Genomic DNA, 21,478 nt, shown 5'->3' on the forward strand with positions numbered 1-21,478 from the left:
GAGCCTACACGCATGCGTGTCTGTTGAAGCCTCGTGATGCCAGACTATATGCGCGCAAACCATTCTTCAAGTATTGACTTTTTATTTCTTTCACAAAGTGACACGAAGAGCTGCGTTAGCTCCAGTCGATTTATGCTTACTCAGGAGAAGCTGTCCATCCATTCGTGTGGGGGCCTCCACTATCATGATTTAAGTGGAGAATGACGTCCTGATCGCTTGAAGGTCCTCGTTCGAGAAAAAGCTGATTTCACAAACAAAACTCAAAGCTGCCCCAACTAATGTTTCTGGACTCAACGAAACTGCCAGAGCTGAACAATCTGTAAACAGCTCCTGCAGTAAATTAGATCGCCATATTTATTCATTTCCAAAGAGAAGACAAGTCAGCAACCCCTCGTTTCCTTCCCGTCATTACCCCGCCATTATTCCTCTTTGCTCAACAATTTGCAACACCCAAGCTCCCACCTCTGCAATTGAGAGCTTCCAGCTGATCCAGTGTCACAATAGCAGGCGACGTAATACGAGATGGCTCAATCACTCCCGTTCCGACAAAATTACAGGAAGCCCTCGCGGCAAGCTTCTATTGAGTGAGTTGAACTTCTACAACGGCTGTGGCAATACTGATTGGGAGCAGCCCTCACAATGATTTAAATCCACACATGGACCACTATATCGGTATTGATGTAGGTACTGGAAGTGCCAGAGCATGTGTCATCGACTCTTCTGGTGACATTAAAGCTCGTAAGTTCTACCCCACCGTTGTGACTTCATAGCATAGCTGACGGATTGAAGTGGCAACTGAGAACATTGGTCTTTGGCAACCCGAGACGGGATACTACGAGCAATCCACAACAGATATCTGGCGATGTATCTGCCAATGCGTACACAGAGCTCTCAGCCAGCATAACATCGACCCTACCACCGTCCGTGGAATAGGTTTCGACGCAACCTGTTCTCTGGCAGTATTCGCACACGATACAGATGAGCCAGTCCCTGTCACTGGCCCAGACTTCAAGAACGATGGAAATGATCGTAACGTCATCCTATGGCTCGACCACAGACCAATCGAAGAGACCGAGAAGATCAATTCTACGGGCCATAACCTCCTCCGCTATGTTGGAGGCAAGATGAGCATCGAGATGGAAATTCCAAAGGTCCTATGGTTGAAGAACCACATGCCTCCTGAGCTTTTCGATCGTTGCAAGTTTTACGATCTGGCGGATGCATTGACACATTTGGCTACTGGCAATGAGACGAGGAGTTTCTGCAGTACCGTTTGTAAGCAAGGATATGTTCCTGTTGGCGTTGATGGCAGCGTCAAAGGTTGGCAAGAGGATTTCTACGAAACTATCGGGCTGGGAGATTTGACGAAAGATAACTTCATAAGAATGGGAGGAGTCGACGGGGTGGTGAGCCTTTTCTTTACTGCATTTTATGATCTTGACTATTTGCTGACTCTTGCTAGAATGGAAAATACATGAGTGCCGGTGAACTTGTAGGTACCCTGAGCGAGAAAGCTGCTTCTCAGCTTGGCTTGCCTGCTGGTATTGCCGTAGGAAGCGGTGTCATCGACGCTTATGCCGGATGGGTAGGTACGGTGGGAGCAAAGGTCAACTTGGGCGCCGATCAACTCGACTCTCATGTCCCCAAGAACGACATGTCCCAAGCATTTAGCAGATTAGCAGCTGTGGCAGGTACCTCGACTTGTCATCTCGCCATGTCCAAAGACCCAGTCTTTGTCAACGGTGTCTGGGGACCTTACCGTGACGTTCTCCTTCCAAATTACTGGATGGCTGAAGGAGGTCAATCCGCCACTGGAGAGCTCCTCAAACACGTTCTGGAAACTCACCCAGCATACAACGAAACAATGTCCATGGCCGAGTCCTTTAACACAAGCATCTACGACTACCTTAACAACCACCTGGAAGAACTGAAGGACAAAATCAACGCACCAACCATCAGCTATCTCGGTCGTCATTTCTTCTTCTACGGTGATCTCTGGGGAAACCGTTCTCCGATCGCCGACGCAAAGATGACAGGTTCAGTCATCGGTCTCAGCTCTGATCGCAGCATGGACGGACTAGCCCTCTACTACTACGCCACCATGGAGTTCATCGCCATGCAAACACGCCAAATTGTTGAGACGATGAATTCGTCTGGTCACACTATAACCAGTATCTTCATGTCAGGCTCTCAATGCCAGAACAAGATCCTCATGGAGCTCATGGCCACTACATGCGGCATGCCCGTCCTGATCCCGAGATACGTGCATGCGGCCGTCGTCCACGGCGCAGCTATGCTTGGAGCCAAAGCCGCAAGCGCAGATAAGGATGGGAAGACGGAGGATCTGTGGAGTATCATGGATCGGATGAGTAAACCGGGTAAGGTGACGCGTCCAGGGAAGGACAAAGCGGAGATCAAGTTGTTGAATGTTAAGTATAAGGTTTTCTTGGAGCAGTGCAGGACTCAGCAGGTTTATAGGAAGGAAGTTGACGAGGCTACTGAGGGGTGGGCCGCTGAATGAGTGAGAAGAAGAAACGAGGAGTTTTAAACTTTAAAAGTATAGAGAATAGATCGTTATCTTTGAATTACATATGGGCAGATGTGATTACATTCCCCAATTTATCCGACTCCCGTTGTCCTTATTATTACCAGACATTACGAAAACCGTGAATATCAGCTTCCGAGTTCGCTCGTAGACCAACAGACCCTATTAGACCGAGTCCAAATCCGCAAAGCCATTCTCATTGATCCATCCATGCATCCCTCCAATCACCTTCATCCCTATCCCATCCCATCCTCGCTATCTTATAATCGACGCTAACCCACCCACCTACCTACCTGCCATATAAATCCCAACAAGCGAACATTTACCTCAGGAAAGTCAACGTGGTTTAATGGTAAAACATTAACCCACGTTGGCGAGAGCCTAATCGGAAAACGACAAATTGAGCCACGAGCTCCCTAGTAGTGGGTTACAACTGGCGGTGCGGAAAAACACCGGGGGCCAAAAACTACGAACGTCTGGAAAACAAAAACCTATTCAGTTAGGTTCTCTGCCCAGTGCACCATGCTTGAAAGACAGCGGTGTTGCGCTGGGATGAGTTTTGTCTTTTTCGACTATTGAAATTTTTTGGGGGGGGGGTTGTTTTGAGTTATGGATGGAGAGCGTGGAGGTGGTGTTCTTTTTTGGAAGGTGGGGTTGGATCGTATATTCATGAATTCGTTATAACTACCCGTAAGTTTGTATATACACCCAGCGTACCTCTTTCCCTATTCCCTACTTCACAAAAACCACCGAAACTCAGGCACACTCGGCCCGTCCCTCAACAACTCCGTAGGCACCTCCCTAATATCCAACTTCCGCCCCAACTTCCGATCCCGCCTCTTATTATCCAGCACCATAAACAGACTCAAACTCGCCGCCAGCACGGCCCCCACGGCTCCAAACGCCGCCGTCGTCGCCAGCGCCGGGATGTACTTCGGCGCGCTCCCGGGTGTGAAGATATTGCTGCTCACAAGCCCCATGACGTTAGCGAGCGGGACGCCGACGGACGTAAGGACCACGCGCCGGCCTTCGTGAGGCGTGTTGTTGTTGTACCATGTTGAGAGGAGGACGGAGGGAGCGGAGGTCCCCCAGCACATCATGAAGGTTGCGAAGTAGGCGACGTGTTTTTGGTTGATGACGTCGATGGTGGCGTAGATGAGCATGCCGATGAATGTGAATGTGAAGCCGAGCGCGATGAAGGGACCTCGTCGTCTGGTGTAATCGGAGGAGAAGGCGAGGATCAAGAGCATGACTGCACCGGAGATGTTGGGGGCGACGGTGTAGAGGTTGGTTTTCACGGTGGAGTAGCCGAGGCGGGCGACGATTTGGGGGAGGAAGAGGGAGACGGATTGGAGGGGCACGCCGAGACAGACTTCGATGGCGAGGAAGGCGTATGTTACTGGTTGGCGGAAGATCTTGAGACTTTCTTTGAGGTTGAATTGCTCGTTGACGACGGAGGAGGAGTCGACTTGGATGCGGTGGTAAGCGAGAGCCTTCTCCTTGTCGTTGAGGAAGCGAGCATTGACGGCTGATTTGGGGAGGTAGAGAAAGGCGAAGATTGCGAAGAGGAAGGTGAGGGATCCTTCGATTAGGAAAAGGTAGCGCCAGGGGTAGAGTCTAGTGTTGGTTATGTGGAAAACACCATAGGCTAGAAGACCAGAGAATGCATTTGCAATGTTGGACGCTGCGTAGAAGATTGCTAGGCGACGAGCAAGTTCTCCTCGACGATAGAAGGTGGTGAGGTAGTAGATTACCAACGGGAAGAAAGCTGATTCCGACATTCCTGAATGTATCATTAGTTAAAAGTAGACTGATGAAAGAGTCAAGCCATACCTAGGAACCATCTAAGTGTCATCATTCCAGCAAAGTTCGTAGCAGCCACAGTGAGAAGTGTCATAGAGCCAAAACATGCCATCAAGATTGGTAAGACTCGTGCCGGGCCGAAACGCTTTCCAAGCATTGCCTTGAACAGGTTAGCACACTTTCGTCCAACATGAAATATGCTCAGACTTACAATTGGAGGTGCAAAAAGCACATATGGGACATAGAAGACGCTCAAAATAATGTTGTACTGATTAGATTTGAAGTGCAAATCCTTCTCCATGCCATCTGTCTTTGCATTTCCCAAATTTCCTTTATCTAACTATTGACAAGTCAGTATGAGACTCAACGAAAGTATTGAACATCTGAAACATCTCTCCCGGAGGAGATTTTGAAAGCTCCGTTCAAAAGAAAAGGAAGATTTTAACTTACTGCATTGAATAAATACATTAGAGCCAGGACTGGCAATAGTCTGTAGTCAAACTTTCGACATAGAGCACGTTCGGCTCCATGATCGACAACATAAGCGGGCTCCGAGTTTCCAACCCCAGACTCGGATTCTGGCTCTTGATTGACTTCGTAGCCAGCTTTGTCGAATCGCTCCTCGTCCGATCCAGTATCTGTCTTTATTGCAGACATCTTGTCAACCTCGGATTGGAAAAACAAAGATGCCGGGAATTGCAATCGAGGACACGACGGAGTTGATATACGATAGATTTCTTCCCGTTCCTCGTACAAGCCACCTCAGTTTAAGCTCCTTCCCTTTGACATCTCTTGGCTGTCATTTTTCTTCTTATCGCAAAATTTTCCTTTCTTTTACGTCCCGTCGTGAGGTGAAGCTTTATCTTGGTCGTCAGCGGCTTGGCAGATGATCATCTAGTTGCATTGTCGTCTGAGAGCCAATGAAATCTTGCGATATGGAAGAATACTCAAAGTTTGCTCGGGTCTTTGTCCGCTATAATACAACCCCGCGTGATAAGCTCGAGGATGTAACCATCCAAACGGGCCGCGGGCAAGGGTTCAGTGGCCGAGAGTGTGGGGTTGCGATTCCGGAGGTATATTAGGTTGATGTGAAGATTTTTGATAAGAGGTGATAAAGATGCTGTGGAATTTTTCAATCCGAAATGCGGCTCCGTCTTAATCGACATTTTGCTTGAAGAAATTTTTCATTTTATGTGAGGAATTTTGACCATGATCTCGATATGTACTGCATACAAAGATCGCCAGTCGATGCCGTGGAAATATTCAATACCGAAAAATTAAGGACTGTAGTGTAACGTATTCTGAAAGACACTGTCAGTGGAAGAATATTTGAGCACTCGCATCTTTTGTAGCTGAGTAAGCTCTACAGTATACAGTAGAAGAGTTTGAGCAGCGGCCAAATCGCCCAGGTCTACAGTATTGTTCTATGACTCTCAAAACACGAGATGAATCACGATATCTTGATCAGGAACCGCCCACAAAAGGACTTCGAGGTTCAAGTGATGTCGTCCAGAATGGTTCACGTGATCATATGAAGAAAAAAAGGAGAAGCCAGCTGAAGTAAGCGAGCCATGACGGCATTGGGCGAAGAAACGCCACGCGACACCTCGGCTCGAAATGCAAGGCAGACTTGACACCGCTGCCGCCGCTGACCTGGGCCGGCGTGCATACGGTGAGGTGAGGTGTGTGCCGACCCTCAATCATAATCGTACGGTTTGTGCATGAGAGCAGAGCGCCGTTGGGCAGTCAAGTTCTGTCGTCCACGGAGTCGTGCTCCATCCCAATCCCAATCCCAATCCCAATCCCAATCCCATAGTGGAATCCCACCTTGGAATTGAAGGAGGGATGATCTGGATATATCGTTCCAAGATCTTCGTTGAAACTTGACGGGCGTTCTTGGCAGGATTCGGTCAGAACGGCGCCAGAATCTAGACCCGGCTGAGATGTTTTCAGGGGTTCACACCGGAGATATGGAGTCATGCTGCTGCACGCTGCCATGCCGTGTACAGTAACACCAGCAGAGGTTCCATTCAAGGCCCAGAGCATGCAGAAAATCGGCATCGTGGCAGGCAGCCTTACCCGCCGGTGAAGTTCGCATTTCAGCGCGCTCCCTTCTGCGTCACGCTGGCGTCGGTGAGCCTCGAGTCCCATGCGCATCTTCGTTCGATATACGAGAGGAGTGGGCGCAGAGAGCACAAGGAGAAACTTTGTGAGGTTCATGTCGAGTCGAGAACCAGAGTGGCGGTCGCAAATGACGTCGTTCTGTGCGTGGTCGGGAGACAATTGGGGATTAGTAAAGGGTCCAGCTTGGCAACAGGAATTAGACACGATTAGACACACGACTGTTGGAAAAACCAACGACTTTTACGACCATAGTACTGTAAGGTACCGCTGCACTAACACACTAATCCGGTCATCTAGTAATCATAATATTCGTTGGACCTTGCTACTAGATCAATGTTCATACAGAACTTGTACAAGTCAAAGTCGCCCCTGGGTGATCACAGAAAGAGTTAAAGTTGAACGAGATATCGTCTCAACTCTGCATATAAGATAGGGAAATATTGATGGAGAGCAGCTAGCAGCTAGCAGCAAGCAGCAATTATTGTACTTAAAGAATTAAAAAAAGATTAACACGCCTCCGCATCAAAATGTAGTGTGCTGTGGTCGTATTTATAATACGGAGATATGTGTGTGATCTTCCAAATAGGTTCCAGGTGGTGGCTTTCAAGCCTCGTCGTGCCACCTACTTCCTCTCTCTCGCCATAAAGTTCATTCAATCTCCTTTGCCTCCGCTTCCTAATGACTATGACCCTCTCTGCATTCACTTTACAATTGGCATCACGGATTTCTCCTCCGATGCGCCTTTGACAGTTTGTTATTTCCGAGCGCTCTTCTGCTTCCCTGACCTGACCAAAATCCAACCCTCGCCCACAAGGGCAACCCATCCGCAGATCTCTTCTTGGGCTTCACTACCCACTAATAAGCCCCTGCTGAGCCCTGATTACATCCTACAGCCCTCCTTCTCGCCTCTGGCTTCGGAGAGCGTCATCGACAACCTTTGAACACTCACAACCACAGCTCCCTAAAACAACTTACGACTCAGCCTCCGTCGACCTCAGCGCCACAGGTCACCCCTCGAGACTACTTGAATACGCTGTTCACAACTCAACTCTACGGCATACGACAAGAATGGATTCCCAAAGATAATGATACGACACTCCACAAGCAATTCTACAGCCTGAAACACGCCGCGATGGTAATCACATCATCTGCTGCGAGACCGCCACCACGGTCCTCACATTCACACTCGCATTCTCAGTCACATCGATCATCTGCCAGACCTACCACGACTCCATTGAGTCCCCAAAGAGTTGCGGCCTCCGTGGGTCAAGCTCTTCCTCCAAACTCGAACCCGTTTTTACGATCGCCTGCGCTTGCTACACAAACTGAGGTTCGCACACCAAGTCCCAATTACTTTGGCCTCATTGTCGACCCTGCCAGTGATCCAAGAGATTCTGGCGTTTTACCAAAAGACAATTGGAGTCCTCCTTCGTCTTCCATTCGATCTTTCGGTGCACCTTCTCCTAAACACATACCCATAGATGCGAATCCAGAATTCGAAGCTTTCAGAAGACAGACAGAAGAAAAGCATGGTTTCAATCTCAGCCATGGCAATCTCGCATATTTTGCTTCAACTCCCAGCGCGCAACCACGACCAAAACCCGAACGTAAACCTGTCAGGACGGAGACACTGGAACATCCCTCACCAAGATCTAGACCACAACATCGAGATGGAATACCAGATCCAATGCAGTTGGACAGTGGCCGCCAAGGTCGTCAATCTCCCGAAAAGTCCTTGAATGCTCCCTCATTCTTTGATATACCTCGTCAGCAATCCCCAGTGAACATGAATGAGCCAAATCCTCCTCTTCAACGCAATGTTCTCTCCAGCCTCGATGATCGACATCCTCGACTATCACTACCACAGAACAAGGCTGATCCTCCGTCTCCTCATCTGAAACTACAGACTCGTAACCAACACCCTCGTGCGGATACTCTTCCTTCCTCTCTAGAAGACGGGCCAGTCTTAATTTCTGTGGGACAATTGAGAGATATCCTGAAAGGCGTTCCTGTATCTCAATTTCTTCTTCTAGATCTCCGTGTGTTCCCTCAGTTCTCTCAGTCTCGCATACAAGGCGCCTTAAACTTATGCATACCGACCACTTTGTTGAAGAGGCCTTCTTTCAACCTCCAAAAGCTTCAGGACACATTCACAAACGAGACCGAAAAAGCTAGATTCTGCCAATGGAAAGCTGCGAAGTATTTGATAGTGTATGATGCATTTTCGTCCGAGAAGAAAGATGCAACTTCTGCGGTTAATACGCTAAAGAAATTCTCAAACGAAGGCTGGAAGGGAAACTCGTACATTCTCAGGGGCGGCTTTGCCGAATTCCATAAGCATTACCAGCAATTAATTGACAACGGAACGAATCAGGACCCACAAGCTTCCAAGATTAACCTCTCTCTAGGAACTTCAGGTCCAGGAGTTGCACCTGTTGCTGGTGGTTGTGTGATGCCTGCGACCAAAAACGCGGCAAATCCTTTCTTCAGTAATATCAGGCAGAACCAAGATCTTATTGACGGTGTTGGACAAATGGACGTCAAGATACCAAAGGAGATGGAGAATGCACCAGACAATCTTCTTCCCAATTGGCTTTTGAAAGCTACCGACAGACGAGATCATGGAAAGCAGGTTTCAGACAAGTTCTTACGCTTAGAGCTCGCTGAGAAGGACAGAATGAACAAAGCTCTTTCTTCAGGAGTATCCTATGGGTCCCAAGCCGCCAATGGTAAGGATGTCCAACTTGCAGGTATCGAAAAAGGTGGCAAGAACAGATACAACAACATCTGGCCATTTGAACACGCTCGAGTCAAACTCCAAGGACGTGCAGATGGGGCTTGTGACTACGTTAACGCAAGTCATATTAAGTCGTCGCGTAGCAATAAGCAATATATCGCTTCGCAAGGACCCCTGCCTGCTACTTTTGAGGTAAGTTCCTTACACTGGTGTTTATGAATCTATGCTCACAACTTGTAGGACTTCTGGAGCGTCATCTGGGATCAAGATGTAAGAGTCATTGTTATGTTGACTGCGGAGTCTGAAGGTGGTCAACTGAAGTGCCATTCTTACTGGGGAAGTAGAGAGTATGGATCAATGAAGCTTAAGGCTCTTTCGGAGAAGAAAGTGTCTTTGGATACGAAGAGGCATCGCACTCCATCAGAACGCCGAGACTCTGGCCGTCGACGGGCTATGACCACGGCGGAGAGTACTCCTGGCCCAGCTCTACCAGAACCTCCTTTCGCCATTATCAGGAAATTCACTTTAGCTCATGCTTCTCATCCGTTCTCTCCTATGAGAGAAATCACCCAGATTCACTATTCATCTTGGCCAGACTTTGGAGCACCAGCCAGTCCCGCACAATTGCTTGGCCTTGTCGAATTGACCAACATGATGCAGCAAGCAACATTGGCACCAACACAGTCGCCTCGATCAGACGAGCCTGAGTCTGGAGAAGTTAATCGACCTATGCTCGTTCATTGTAGTGCGGGATGTGGTCGGACTGGCACATTCTGTACCATCGACTCGGTCATCGATATGCTGAAGCGTCAACGGAAGGAGCACAAGAGTGGCGTCACTCCTATGGAGGTTTCGTCAGGAGATTACATGGGTAAAGGCAAAGAAGATACGGTATCTGGGGATTGGGTATTTGACCAAGACGTGGACTTGATTGAGAAGACCGTTGAGGATTTCCGCGGCCAGCGCATTAGTATGGTCCAGAGTCTGCGGCAGTATGTTCTATGCTACGAAACAGTACTGGAATGGATCGCCCAACAACAATTCGAATCAAGCAGACCTAATAGAGAACGAAGCGGTAGTGATATTGGGGTCGAGAGACGACCGTCATGAAACATCGACAAATGGTTGATTAGCGGAGGAAATAACGAATAGATGAACTGCATTGGCATTTGCATTGCATGCACGGAAGTGGCATAGTATAAATGGCTTTTATGGGCATGGGTTAATGGTTTTCAACACTGGGTTTTGAACTGGGATATGTTATGGGACGGCATGGATAGTCGTATCGCATGGGTACCCTTGCATGCGTAGCATGGCGGCGGCGTTATGAAGATTTGTCAAATTCCAGTCTTTTGTTGACTTGGAACGCGTTGAGCATTATTCAGAAGCACATCGAGATCCGCCATGAATAGATCATGGAATATTTTCTGAGACTTAACATCTTCAAACTGAGTGTGAAAGTGAGGTCCTGTGAAGTCATGGTTCACTTTTGATTCTCGCTTCAACAAAATTTACTGTTCACAGCACAATACTAAGCAGGCACAATACTAAGGGAGGTAGAGTCGTCAAGATTCATTTTTCCATTTATTTTATGAAATTTTTTAATTTTCTGTACCACTGCAGTTCCTTTCTGTAACAAGATCTTCCGCGACTGAACTGTTCAATACTGCGTCTGTCAAATTCCTTATCGTGCCTCAGGCATCACTGAGACGAAACCTTTCTCGAGCTGATTCTCGTGCTAACGATATTTACATCGCGTCGAATTTCAACCGTCGCGTTCATCGACCACCACCTCTACCCGAGCTTCTTGCTCCTCCTTCCTTTGCATCTATTCAATCTGCCGTCGAGATCGACATCATGTCTCTTTTTGGTAATCTTAATAATACCACGAAATCAGATTATAATGGCCTATTCAGTTCAACTTCGCAGCCTGCGACGACAACAGCTGGAGGTGGACTATTCGGCGGTCTGAATACCTCGACCTCGACCTCACAGCCAGCAGGTACTTCAGGGATGTTTGGAAACTTAGGGTTGGGAGGTAATACAGAGCCTACGAACACGAATACTTCGAGTTTCTTTGGCGGCGGCTTAGGGTCGACTCCACAACCTGCGACAACAGCAGCTTCTGGGTTTGGAAATCCTGCAACGAGCAGCGCACCGCCGGGAGGAAGTGTATTTGGACCTGGACCAACCATCAATCCAACCTCGCAAGCACCTTCAGGAGCTTCGCTCTTTGGCGCCAGTGCCTCGACTTCAGGGCCTGCTCAAAATGGCAACACAGCTTACTTCGATGCCATCCTGGAGAAGAGTCGCAAGAGAGCGCATGCCGAAAGCGTTGCAGATGACCTCCCACAGCTTCAACTCGGTCTAGAAGATCTTCGACAGCGAATGAAGCGCGTGGGCACCGGCGCACGAGGGCAAGCTGCTGATAGTCGAGCTCATTACCTTCTTGCAGCTTCCGGAGTAAACCCTGGCGATGCTCTTCGAGACCTCAACCACTTCACCGCAGCGACGGGCCGAGAACGACCACAGCCGCAAGAACCACAAGATGTCGATGTCGAGACCTACCTGACGAATCTTCAAACTCAGACTACCTTGAGCATGATCTCCGATGGCTTGGCGCGCTCCGTTCGAGACTTCGATGCTTTCCTGGAAGACAATGTGGAGATGGAATGGGATGCACAACGTAGGAGAATATATTCGCACTTTGGTATCAGACCCAAAGAGACTACGGCTGCTGGGAAGGGGAGCTTTGCTGCATCGGTTGGCGAGTCAAATGGAGCATTTGGTAGATCAAGACGAAGCAAAGCCCCAAGCCTCACCGGCTCGCGGATGAATGGTTCTCCTGGTGGAAGCACGTTTGGGAGATCTAATCTCCAAAAATCTGTCATTGGAGCTGCTGGTCCCGTGGGAGCTGGTCACCAACCTCTATTTGGGGATGTCGAGAAGAAGATGGAAGCTAGTAATGTCACTGTCACTGGTCCTCATGACCGATTCCAGCGCGAAAAGGAGAGCAAATATGCTGAGAAGGTGCAAAATCTCAACCTCGCGAGACTACAGAGACGCCCATACCCTGTTTGCTCGGAATTTGCAGAAGTCGTCAATTTATCACCCGATCAGCATGGCCCAGACCTGATCAAAGCCTATAGAGCTCTGATGGAGATTGTTGGTGAAGATCCGGAAGCTAAGCAATGGTCGGAGGAAAGAACCGCCAAGGAACGAAAATACGCTGACGATTACCTGGGCGACGACCCAGTCAAGGCGCTAAGCATGAAGAAGAGAATCCTTCGTGGTGGTGTTAGATGTCTTGAGAAATTGGCTTTCGAGAAGATGGAGGATGCGGTTACAAGAAATCCCCGAGACGCAAATGTTGGTGGCATTCCGAACGTGATCAACAAAGTCAAGGGATATGTCCGTCTACAAGCTGGAAAGAAGAACTTGGGTGGCGACAATACAGACTTGCAGATGCTAGGAGACGATTATGTCTGGGCTTTGGTGTACTTTCTTCTCAGAACCGGTCATGTAGGAGAAGCTCTTGACTACGTGGAACAGAATCAAGTCGCGTTTCGAGCCATTGATCGAAACTTCCAAGGATACATCAGAGCTTACTCTCAAAGCGATGATAGAAGACTCGACGATGTTCTGCAACAACGCATCAATGGCGAGTACAATCAGCGTCTTCGCATTGCCCCGGAGAACTCTATCGATCCTTACCGAATGGCATGCTACAAGATCATCGGACGCTGTGATCTCAGACAACGATTCCTGGAAGGCATCGAACAGAGCTTTGAGGATTGGGCGTGGGTGCAGCTTGTTCTTGCACGAGAAATCAATCGAGTTGATGCCATGGCAAGCGAGATCTTCGGCTTGAGCGAGGCTCAAAACACGATGAGAGAAATTGGAAGCCGCTATTTCACAAAAGGTGGCGTGGAAGGCAACTCGTTCGGCGTCTACGTCTTTCTTCAACTTGCATACGGCATGTTTGAAGATTGTGTTTCTTACTTATACACGTACAACTATGTCGACGGCGTGCATCTAGCCATTGCGTTGGACTTCTATGGTTTGTTAAGAGTTGCAGATCCAAATGCAGGCAGTGAAGATCTCCTGAGCTTGACCACTCGAGGACAACCTCAGATCAGCTTCGGCACTATGCTTGGTCTCTACACTCGGGATTTCAGAGCTGCTGCTGTTAGCGCTGCTGTAGACTATCTCGCACTGATTTGTCTGAACAAAGACCTGACTGGCCAAGGCGGAAGAAATCAAATCATGTTGTGCCATGAGGCACTTCGAGAGCTTGTACTAGAGAGTAGAGAGTTCGCACTCCTACTGGGAGATATGCGAAATGATGGACAACGAATTAGAGGTGTAATTGAGGAGAGGATGACTTTGGTAGGCTTGAATGAGTCTGGTGATTTCATGCGAACTATCACCTTGCAGGCCGCCAGCATTGCAGACGACAACGGACGAGTCACAGATGCTGTCTTGCTCTACCATCTTGCAGGAGAGTACGATAGTGTCATCAATACAATCAACCGAGCACTCAGCGAAGCCATTGCTGTCCCCATTGGCCAAGATCCTTTGCGAATCGAGCCTTTGAAGGCACGTGCTGGAGTCAATCCTCACGAACCTGAGCAAGGAACCGAATCTAGCCTCACCTCCATCGACGATCCCGTTCAACTGGCAGATACCATGAGAGAGATGTACGAGGCTCAAGCCATGTTCTCCTCCAAAGTCAGAACTACAAACTGGGAAGCAAACCGGGCTCTGCTAAACATGACGGTTGCAAAGAATAAAGTCGAGCGCGCAGACTTTGCCGGTGCACTTGATGTAAGTTCTATCCCATATTATCCTTGAACATAATACTAATAGTTTCCAGGAAATTCGCAGACTTGCAATCCTTCCATTGGAAGCCAATGGCAACCCATCTCTCATCCGAGACTGCGCAACCAAGTTCTCCAGTCTCTCACAATCCGTTGCTCAGAACGTTCCGAATCTGTTGATGTGGGCAATTCATTGCGCAGAACAACAACGGAGGAGTTTGATGAACAGTCAATTTGGAGGAAACGAGGGTACGAGACTGGCAATGATCGATGAGTTGAAGCAGATGAACATGGATCTCATGACTTATACAAGTCAATTGAGATATAGGTTCCCAGCAAGTATTCATGAGGCTCTTGCGAGGGCTCAGTCGGAATGAGTTGGTATTGGACTCTCGAGGATTAAGCTAGAGACTTTGGAATGAGGCTATTGAGGTTTAGTGACAGAGAATATGAAGGACATGCGTCCTGCATGAGGATAATTGAGATGAGATGTAGATACCCAGCATAAGACCTTGACTAGATGGCCAGTCAGAAGGCGGGTCGGTCTAGAAGTTCGGGAAATTCTTTCTCTGTATCATAGTAACAAAATGGAGGAAGATAGAGAGGTGACGAATGATACCATTTTGGCCAAATTCTTGTCTTTTCTTTCATGATGAAAGTCAAACTATCATGCTTTTTGATTCTACAGACTAGGAGATGTTGATTTTCATATCTCAAGTAGAAATGAATCCAAGGAGCTAGAACCAAAGAACTCGCTTTGTTATACTCTATTCGGAACGGAGGGTCAGTCGCTATTGACTTTTGTGCTATCTTGACAATCTATCCGTCTTATTAATAGAAGTGATATTTTGTCCAATGGGGATTCTTTACTGCTGCTTTCTTGCCAGAAGGATCATTATACTTTCTCTGCGATTGATTACTTATCAACATACTCTCTCTACCCTGAATACATGTCGACATTTGAGCCGCTGCAACTGCAATAGCACAAAAAGCTCTTCATTATTAGATTGTATAGGAAGAGCTTCTAGGTCAATAAAGCCATCCGTATGCCCGATAATTTACTTGCTGTTCATCGACACGCAGTACTCAAAAAGATCTACACACTCGAGTCAGGACCATGACTCGCTATCACCTCGGTAGCGTCCGACCATGACATGTTTAGCCAAGCGCAACAGCCACAGAGAGCTTCTCTGCAAGCCTCTAGACAACTCTAATTAAATTTCCTGCTTCACTTTTTTCATCTCACCTCATTTCCCGTCTCGCGCAGGGAAAAAAAGAAGGTCGTGCATGACTCAAGATTCCCCATACTTCTCTCCATACATGACTTGGCCCATCTGTCGTTGAGTTCGTACGTTCAAACGAAACGAAGCACCACCGCACACCACCCATGCAATCGTGAGGTCTGGCCCACGGGTCCTCGCAGCAATGCCACCTGGCGAGGAAGCATCTGGATCCGGAGCACAGCACTTGCAACAACAACAGACACAACAGCAGCAACAACAACAAAAGCGAGATTTCTCAGAAGAAGCAACGACGTCTCCCGGCGGCGATCCAGCATCCGCATCCGACCAAAGCAAGAGGAGACGAACGGCCGGCGGATCCTCGAGCTCGCGCGGAGTAGCAAACCTCACGCCGGACCAGCTTGCGAAGAAACGTGCCAATGATCGGGAGGCCCAGCGGGCGATTCGAGAGCGGACCAAGAACCAGATTGAGAATCTGGAGCGGAAGATTAGGGAGTTGACGAGCCAGCAGCCGTACCAGGAACTGCAGCATGTGTTGAGGCAGAAGGAGGCCGTGGAGGCGGAGAACCTGGATATCAAGAAGAGATTGGGGAGCGTGTTGCAGTTGATTCAGCCAATTCTTGGTCAACATGGTGAGTTCTTCTTTCTATGGTGTTGGAACTGGTATTTAACTGGTAGATATAGGCTTGGAGGCTCCGACTTATACTCCTCCTGCACAGCCGTATGTGCCCAATCGACCGAGTTCTGCTGCGATGAATGTGTCGACGCCGAATAGTGCTTCGTCGCCAGCTTCTGCTACACCGTGGCAAGCTCCTAGTGCTTCGATGACGACGGGTCATGATCCGAGAGCATATCCTCAGACTCAAGCTTTACAGACTCAGCAATTGGCCAAACAGAGACATGATATGGCACATAATTTGGACATGGGACCAGAGAGATTGGGATTGGACTTCCTACTCGATGGTACTCAGAGGATAAACAAGATACCCAATGGAGTCAATGGATCACAAGAAAGCTTCCAGCAAAACTCGAGAGAACATCCACCTAGTCCTGCTCATCATCGAAGCAATTCGATAAGCAGTCTCGCCAACTACCACCCCTCAACCCCAGCCGGAGAAATGACCGGACACACAGCACCAATCCGCAACGGCCCTCCAACCTGTCCCCTCGATAGCCTCCTCCTCGACTTTCTGCACAAAAAACAACAAGAAGCCCTTGATGGCGCCTCAACCCCCCACCTCGTCGGCCCCGCCTACCCCTCCGTCTCCTCCCTCCTAAACCCCGCCCGCGCCGCAACCTCGCACCCGCTCTCCAAGGTCTTCACCGACATCCTCGCCACTTTCCCCGACCTCTCTACCCTCCCCGAGAAAGTGGCCGTTCTCTACATCATGTTCCTCATCATGCGCTGGCAAATCGCCCCCTCACAAGAAACCTACGACCGCCTTCCCGACTGGGCAACCCCTCGCCCGTCCCAACTCTTCACTCCCCACCCAGCCTGGATCGACCACCTGCCCTTCCCCAAGATGCGCGATCGCCTCGTCGCGAACTACAACCCACGCGATTACCTGTTCGACAATTTCTTCATCCCGTTTACGACGACGCTCTCTGTAAACTGGCCATATGAACCCACGGATGCGCTTCTGAGTAGCGGCGCGGAGGGCGAGGAGTTGGTTATTAATCCGGTGTTTGAGCGCCATTTGCGGAATCTGGAGAATTGGAGTCTGGGGCCGAATTTCGCGAAGGCGTTTCCGGGGTTGCAGGATACGTATCGGTTGAGGGTTGAGGGGGATAGGAGGTGATTTATTTTTGTTTGTTTTGTTTTTATGCATGGAACAAGGACAAGATCGATCCGATAATAAAGACTTAACAATGTAGAAAGACACATCCAAAGGGCACAAACGGCGGATTTCGGACACGATGGCTTCTCAATCAACGCTGCGACACTCCGCAGACCCTATAGCCAATCTCTACCAGCAATACATGAAGCTCTTCCGCGACCGATTAAAGGGCACTAGAATCGGGCTCTCACTATGTTGCCCGTGCAGTTTATGTTTCATCAAAGGTCAAATGAGTGTTCCTCCTAGGAGTGCACAGGATTGGTAAAGACTGTTTGGAGGTTAGTGAATATTATCTTCTAAAAAAAATAATACTAAAATTTAATGATAATAATTTAATTATTATTAACAATAATTTAATTAACAACAACAATACTCTATAGCTTTTTATAACAAATAATGTTATAAAAAAAACGTAGTATAACAAACTACACTAGTTTTACACAACTAAAGCCACGGCCAAAATAACACTCCAAACACTACCACCATCCGTTCCTACGTTCGTCTTGTTTTAGGAATGTCTTTGTGCGGATTATAAAGAGGCCGTGGGGGTTTATATAGAGGGGACGGAGGACGGAGGACGGAGGGCGGAATACGAAGGACGGAGGACGGGGGCTGAGGGAGGTGAATGGAAAATAGAGAGTGGAAAACGGAGAGCAAAGGACCGAAAGAGGTGAATTTATAGATTCACTAGCTGCGGAGAACGGTTTGGAGAGTGGTAAGGCTAAGTAAGTGAATTAAATTAACAAAGAATAAGTATAAAATAGAAAATAGTTAAACTTCTTAGTTTTATAGTGAATAAAAGCATAAATTTCATTGGGTAATGCTTTAGATTATTATAATTTCTTTTTCTAATTTATTACCTTAATTAGTTATTAAGCAAATATATTTCCCTTTTCAGGTCGAGCAACAAAGGATCACTTCACCACCCCTCAAATGGTCCAGTCAGCATCTTCTTTATATCCTCAAAATAGCTTCAGAATACCATCTGCGAACTCTTCCTATGACACAGGCTTGTTTTTTTCTGGGTTGTATTATAAGGGATGGATGGATGGATGGAGTTCGGAGGGGTAAAATTCATGTTAGGTTTGGCGTTTGTTGCTTGTTGCGATGGGTGAACAGGTGAATAGGGAATAGGGAATAGGTGCATTGGGATGGGATGGGATAGGATGGGGAGCTGGTAGATATGGGTCTTCATTGTGCATATGTGCTTTTCATTTAGAAGAAGAGCTGGATGTGGTTTCTTGATGTTCGCTTTGATAGGGGTATTGCTTTTAAGCGAGGTAGAAATGCATCTTCAAGAAGATAATTAATTGCTCTTGTGCTTTGACTTACGAACTGGACAACGCGAATTGGTATTTAGAGTAAGTATCAAATCATCGATTCGCTAAAGAGGAGTAGCTAAACGCCTGGTATATCCACCCTTCACTTCCTTTCGTGGCCAACCTAGCAATGCAACCCTCTTTCCCTTCCCATCCACCATGCCCTTCCAAACCTCAACTCATCAAGTAAAGAACGCCACGCTAAAATCCATCCCGTCGTGACTCATTCGTCATTCGTCATCCCTCATGAATTCATAACCCTCTCCCCCCTTCCCTATCTCGACTCACTCCCCTCCCTCCCCTCAATCAAGACCACCACATTCACACACCCCGCATACGCCTCCCGAACCGCACAACTCATACACGTCCTCTCCACATCCGCCACCACCGCGCTCAGTCCCCAATGCGAGCACCACGCCCGCGCCAACACCTCGTTATCCTCGACCCCGAAACATTCCACCACGAGCACTTTCTCGCTATCCTCTTCCTCTGCTTCTCGCTCTCTACCCTCAGAGGTGGCTGATGGCGAATTACCCCGCGTAGAAAGACTATTGCCCGAATTCAGACCGCCCCAATCTTTGATGGTGAGGATCTGGTCCACTTTCACGGCCTGGTAGACGTAGTCGAAAAACAGCGGGTGAGGGCCTGCGCCGGCGCAGGGACAGGCGGCGATGAAACTCACGTCGTAGCTTAGTCTCAGGGGCCAGCTGCGGCCGTCGATGGCGAATTGGACGGCGGCGTCGTAGGTGAGTGGTCTTCCCGTGTCTTTATATTGTTCGTTTTCTGGGGCCGAGGAGACGGAGACGGGTTTTAGTGCTAGTTTTTCGATGCGGACTGTGTCGATGAAGTCGGAGGGTTCGCGGTCGGGGAGGAGGAGTTGGTATTCGGAGACGGGGTATGAGTGAGAGGGTGGGCCGAGGGGGTCAGATCGTTCGGTCATTGAATCGACGTCGTCTGCGCTGAGGATTTGTTTTGGTCTTCTTTGGCGGATTCGTGCTATTTGGATTCGAGAGAGGTCAGGGGCTGGTCTTGCTGGTCCTATCCATCCTCCTATCTCTCGACATGTAGGCGCGAGAACCTTTCCAACAATAGAGGTAGAGGACCAGTAAGTTGTGCTCTTATATTGGAACCCAGAGTGAGGATGCATGTGTGTCAGTGCTGCAAGAGAGTTGGCACCTGCATCAGTATCACAGTCGATAAGAGAGTTCATGATGAGCCATGGTAAAGTGACACCTGGAAGTATCACGCCAGTAAAGTAGGACATTGCGTCTGAGGAGCGGTCTTCGAGGGGTTTATCGTCAGGATCTCGCTCTTTGAGAATTTCATCGACCTTGACGAGGTTGGGCCATTTCATTGCTCGGGCGAACTTGCGAAGGGCTTTGACTTGTGCTTTCTTCGATTCAGACTTAAGACGTACTGTGTATGGTTAGCAAGTAAATGAATTGAGTGGAGTAGTAGCTTACTTGAATTGGAGTCATCACCCGTCTTATACTTTTCAATCTTCATGCACTCCCTCCACTTTCTAGCCAATGCTAGATCCCAAGCAATACAAGGCGGCAGCTGGGCCAATAGCCTCTCCTTCGCTGCATCTGTATGTTGCTTCGAATGAATCCTGATATCCAATTCCATACTCAGCAACAGCTGATGAAAGAACTTCTTGTACCTCCCACCATCCGTATAGACAGCATTGGCAAAGAACTTAGCCACAACCTGATTTTCCTGCTTGCTGAAATCAACCCACTCCCTCCTACTCAACACCACAATCAGATCCGCAATCTGCTTCTCCATTGCCTTATGTGGAGCAATAATCCGATCCGGATCCCGCAAGAGATTCTTGTAGAGATTCTTATACATCAGATCCGGATAGTCCTCTTCGAAGCCCCCCTCAAGATAAATCAACCGTTCTAGAATAGTAGAAAGCTCCACATCTCTAGGCTGCACACCCGGATCCCTCATCTCAATCCCAGGACTCGGATTCCCACTCTGTCCAACCCAATGATTCAACGTAATCGTCCCCGGCATCGCCCCATAGCAGAACGCCATACTAGGCTGCTCCAACGTGTCCCACGGATATTTCGCCTTCCCTTCCCCTTGTAACCTCAACGACGCAGCATCAAACGCCTCATACGCCGGCTCAGCACCATCACTCCCCGCATGTCCATTCCCCTCACATGTAGCATAGAACTGCACGTACTCCTCCCCCAAATGCGGGATCCCCCTCCGATGCCCCTTAAACACCGGGATCCCCGTACAAATAAACTCCATCGCCTTCCCCTGGCTCAGACTCGCGTCCCGTCCATACCCCCTCGGCGGCCATTCCGTCAACCGCGGGAACTGTATCTGCTGCTGTTGCTGCGGCGCCGGGAACGCAGGCGGGACGGTCTGCGGCCGCAGGATCTGGGTCTGGGCAGGAGGGGGAGGAGTTGCGTATGCGCCAGAGGACCGCCTTGGTTCGGAGCGCGAATAATGGGCGCTGTGCGAGCGTTCGGGGCGGGTGGTTGGCGGGGTCCCTTCTTGGATCGGGGAGCGGGGGCGGCGTGGACGTCTGTGGTCTCGACGATGTTTGCGCTCTCGATCGCGGTCTCTGTCTCTATCTCGTTCTTTATCCTGCTCGTCTTAGCTGTGTTGTGCGACGGAGCGAGAGATGTGTATGTTTGCAGATTCACTCACCTTTCTAGAGCCTGAGGGACTCTCCGAGTTGCTACGACTCCGGAAGAGACCGAATAGTTTCTTCTTTGCTTCGTCCATGATGGTTCATGATCGGACGGTGGAGATCTGAGATCTGGTGGTACGGAGTTGTGGTTTTGGGTGTGATGGAAGTGCTCATGTGAGGCCGCGTCGTTGGCGCGAGGCTGAGTTTGAGGTGTGAGTTGTCTCACCACTCAGCAGCGCCGGTGATGCAAAGCTGCCTGCTGCTGGCTAATCTGACGACTGAGTGTCATGATTCTGGTGGCGAGTTGAAGGTACTGGGAGGATACTATACGTTTCATGATTTGTGGCTGTCGCAGGTTTGAACCTTACTTTCTCGTGAGCACATGTCGGAGCACGAAT

The 21,478-nt window shown here is 48.9% G+C and overlaps 7 protein-coding genes across 7 annotated transcripts; 5 read left to right on the forward strand and 2 right to left on the reverse strand.

The window, feature by feature from the left end:
* Positions 1-272: 272 nt before the first annotated feature.
* LY89DRAFT_691000 (Pentulose kinase) lies at positions 273-2,542 on the forward strand. The gene is made up of 4 exons (XM_018216207.1): positions 273-584; positions 632-738; positions 790-1,406; positions 1,463-2,542. The coding sequence occupies exons 2-4, from the start codon at positions 657-659 to the stop codon at positions 2,519-2,521; spliced, it is 1,758 nt and encodes a 585-aa protein (XP_018062921.1). The 5' UTR covers positions 273-584; positions 632-656; the 3' UTR covers positions 2,522-2,542.
* A 740-nt stretch (positions 2,543-3,282) lies between these two features.
* On the reverse strand, positions 3,283-5,005 carry LY89DRAFT_599558 (MFS transporter-like protein; the record flags this gene model as incomplete). The annotated part of the gene is made up of 4 exons (XM_018210099.1): positions 3,283-4,328; positions 4,379-4,508; positions 4,560-4,688; positions 4,799-5,005. The coding sequence occupies 4 exons, from the start codon at positions 5,003-5,005 to the stop codon at positions 3,283-3,285; spliced, it is 1,512 nt and encodes a 503-aa protein (XP_018062922.1).
* Positions 5,006-7,604: 2,599 nt separating this feature from the next.
* LY89DRAFT_741922 (uncharacterized protein) lies at positions 7,605-10,319 on the forward strand (the record flags this gene model as incomplete). The annotated part of the gene is made up of 2 exons (XM_018220772.1): positions 7,605-9,401; positions 9,450-10,319. The coding sequence occupies 2 exons, from the start codon at positions 7,605-7,607 to the stop codon at positions 10,317-10,319; spliced, it is 2,667 nt and encodes an 888-aa protein (XP_018062923.1).
* A 653-nt stretch (positions 10,320-10,972) lies between these two features.
* Positions 10,973-14,657, forward strand: LY89DRAFT_658992 (NIC-domain-containing protein). The gene is made up of 2 exons (XM_018212497.1): positions 10,973-14,036; positions 14,086-14,657. The coding sequence occupies exons 1-2, from the start codon at positions 11,067-11,069 to the stop codon at positions 14,404-14,406; spliced, it is 3,291 nt and encodes a 1,096-aa protein (XP_018062924.1). The 5' UTR covers positions 10,973-11,066; the 3' UTR covers positions 14,407-14,657.
* Positions 14,658-15,454: 797 nt separating this feature from the next.
* Positions 15,455-17,069, forward strand: LY89DRAFT_741924 (uncharacterized protein; the record flags this gene model as incomplete). The annotated part of the gene is made up of 2 exons (XM_018220773.1): positions 15,455-15,902; positions 15,955-17,069. The coding sequence occupies 2 exons, from the start codon at positions 15,455-15,457 to the stop codon at positions 17,067-17,069; spliced, it is 1,563 nt and encodes a 520-aa protein (XP_018062925.1).
* Positions 17,070-17,170: 101 nt separating this feature from the next.
* On the forward strand, positions 17,171-17,856 carry LY89DRAFT_691004 (uncharacterized protein). The gene is made up of 2 exons (XM_018216208.1): positions 17,171-17,386; positions 17,489-17,856. The coding sequence occupies exon 1, from the start codon at positions 17,188-17,190 to the stop codon at positions 17,371-17,373; it is 186 nt and encodes a 61-aa protein (XP_018062926.1). The 5' UTR covers positions 17,171-17,187; the 3' UTR covers positions 17,374-17,386; positions 17,489-17,856.
* Positions 17,857-18,701: 845 nt separating this feature from the next.
* LY89DRAFT_725027 (uncharacterized protein) lies at positions 18,702-21,425 on the reverse strand (the record flags this gene model as incomplete). The annotated part of the gene is made up of 3 exons (XM_018218946.1): positions 21,098-21,425; positions 19,891-21,034; positions 18,702-19,843 (listed from the first exon to the last, which is right to left on the reverse strand). The coding sequence occupies exons 1-3, from the start codon at positions 21,173-21,175 to the stop codon at positions 18,702-18,704; spliced, it is 2,364 nt and encodes a 787-aa protein (XP_018062927.1). The 5' UTR covers positions 21,176-21,425.
* Between the last annotated feature and the right edge of the window lie 53 nt (positions 21,426-21,478).

The sequence above is a fragment of the Mollisia scopiformis genome (genome assembly GCF_001500285.1).
Source record: "Mollisia scopiformis unplaced genomic scaffold LY89scaffold_32, whole genome shotgun sequence".
Taxonomy (NCBI): Eukaryota; Fungi; Ascomycota; class Leotiomycetes; order Helotiales; family Mollisiaceae; genus Mollisia; species Mollisia scopiformis.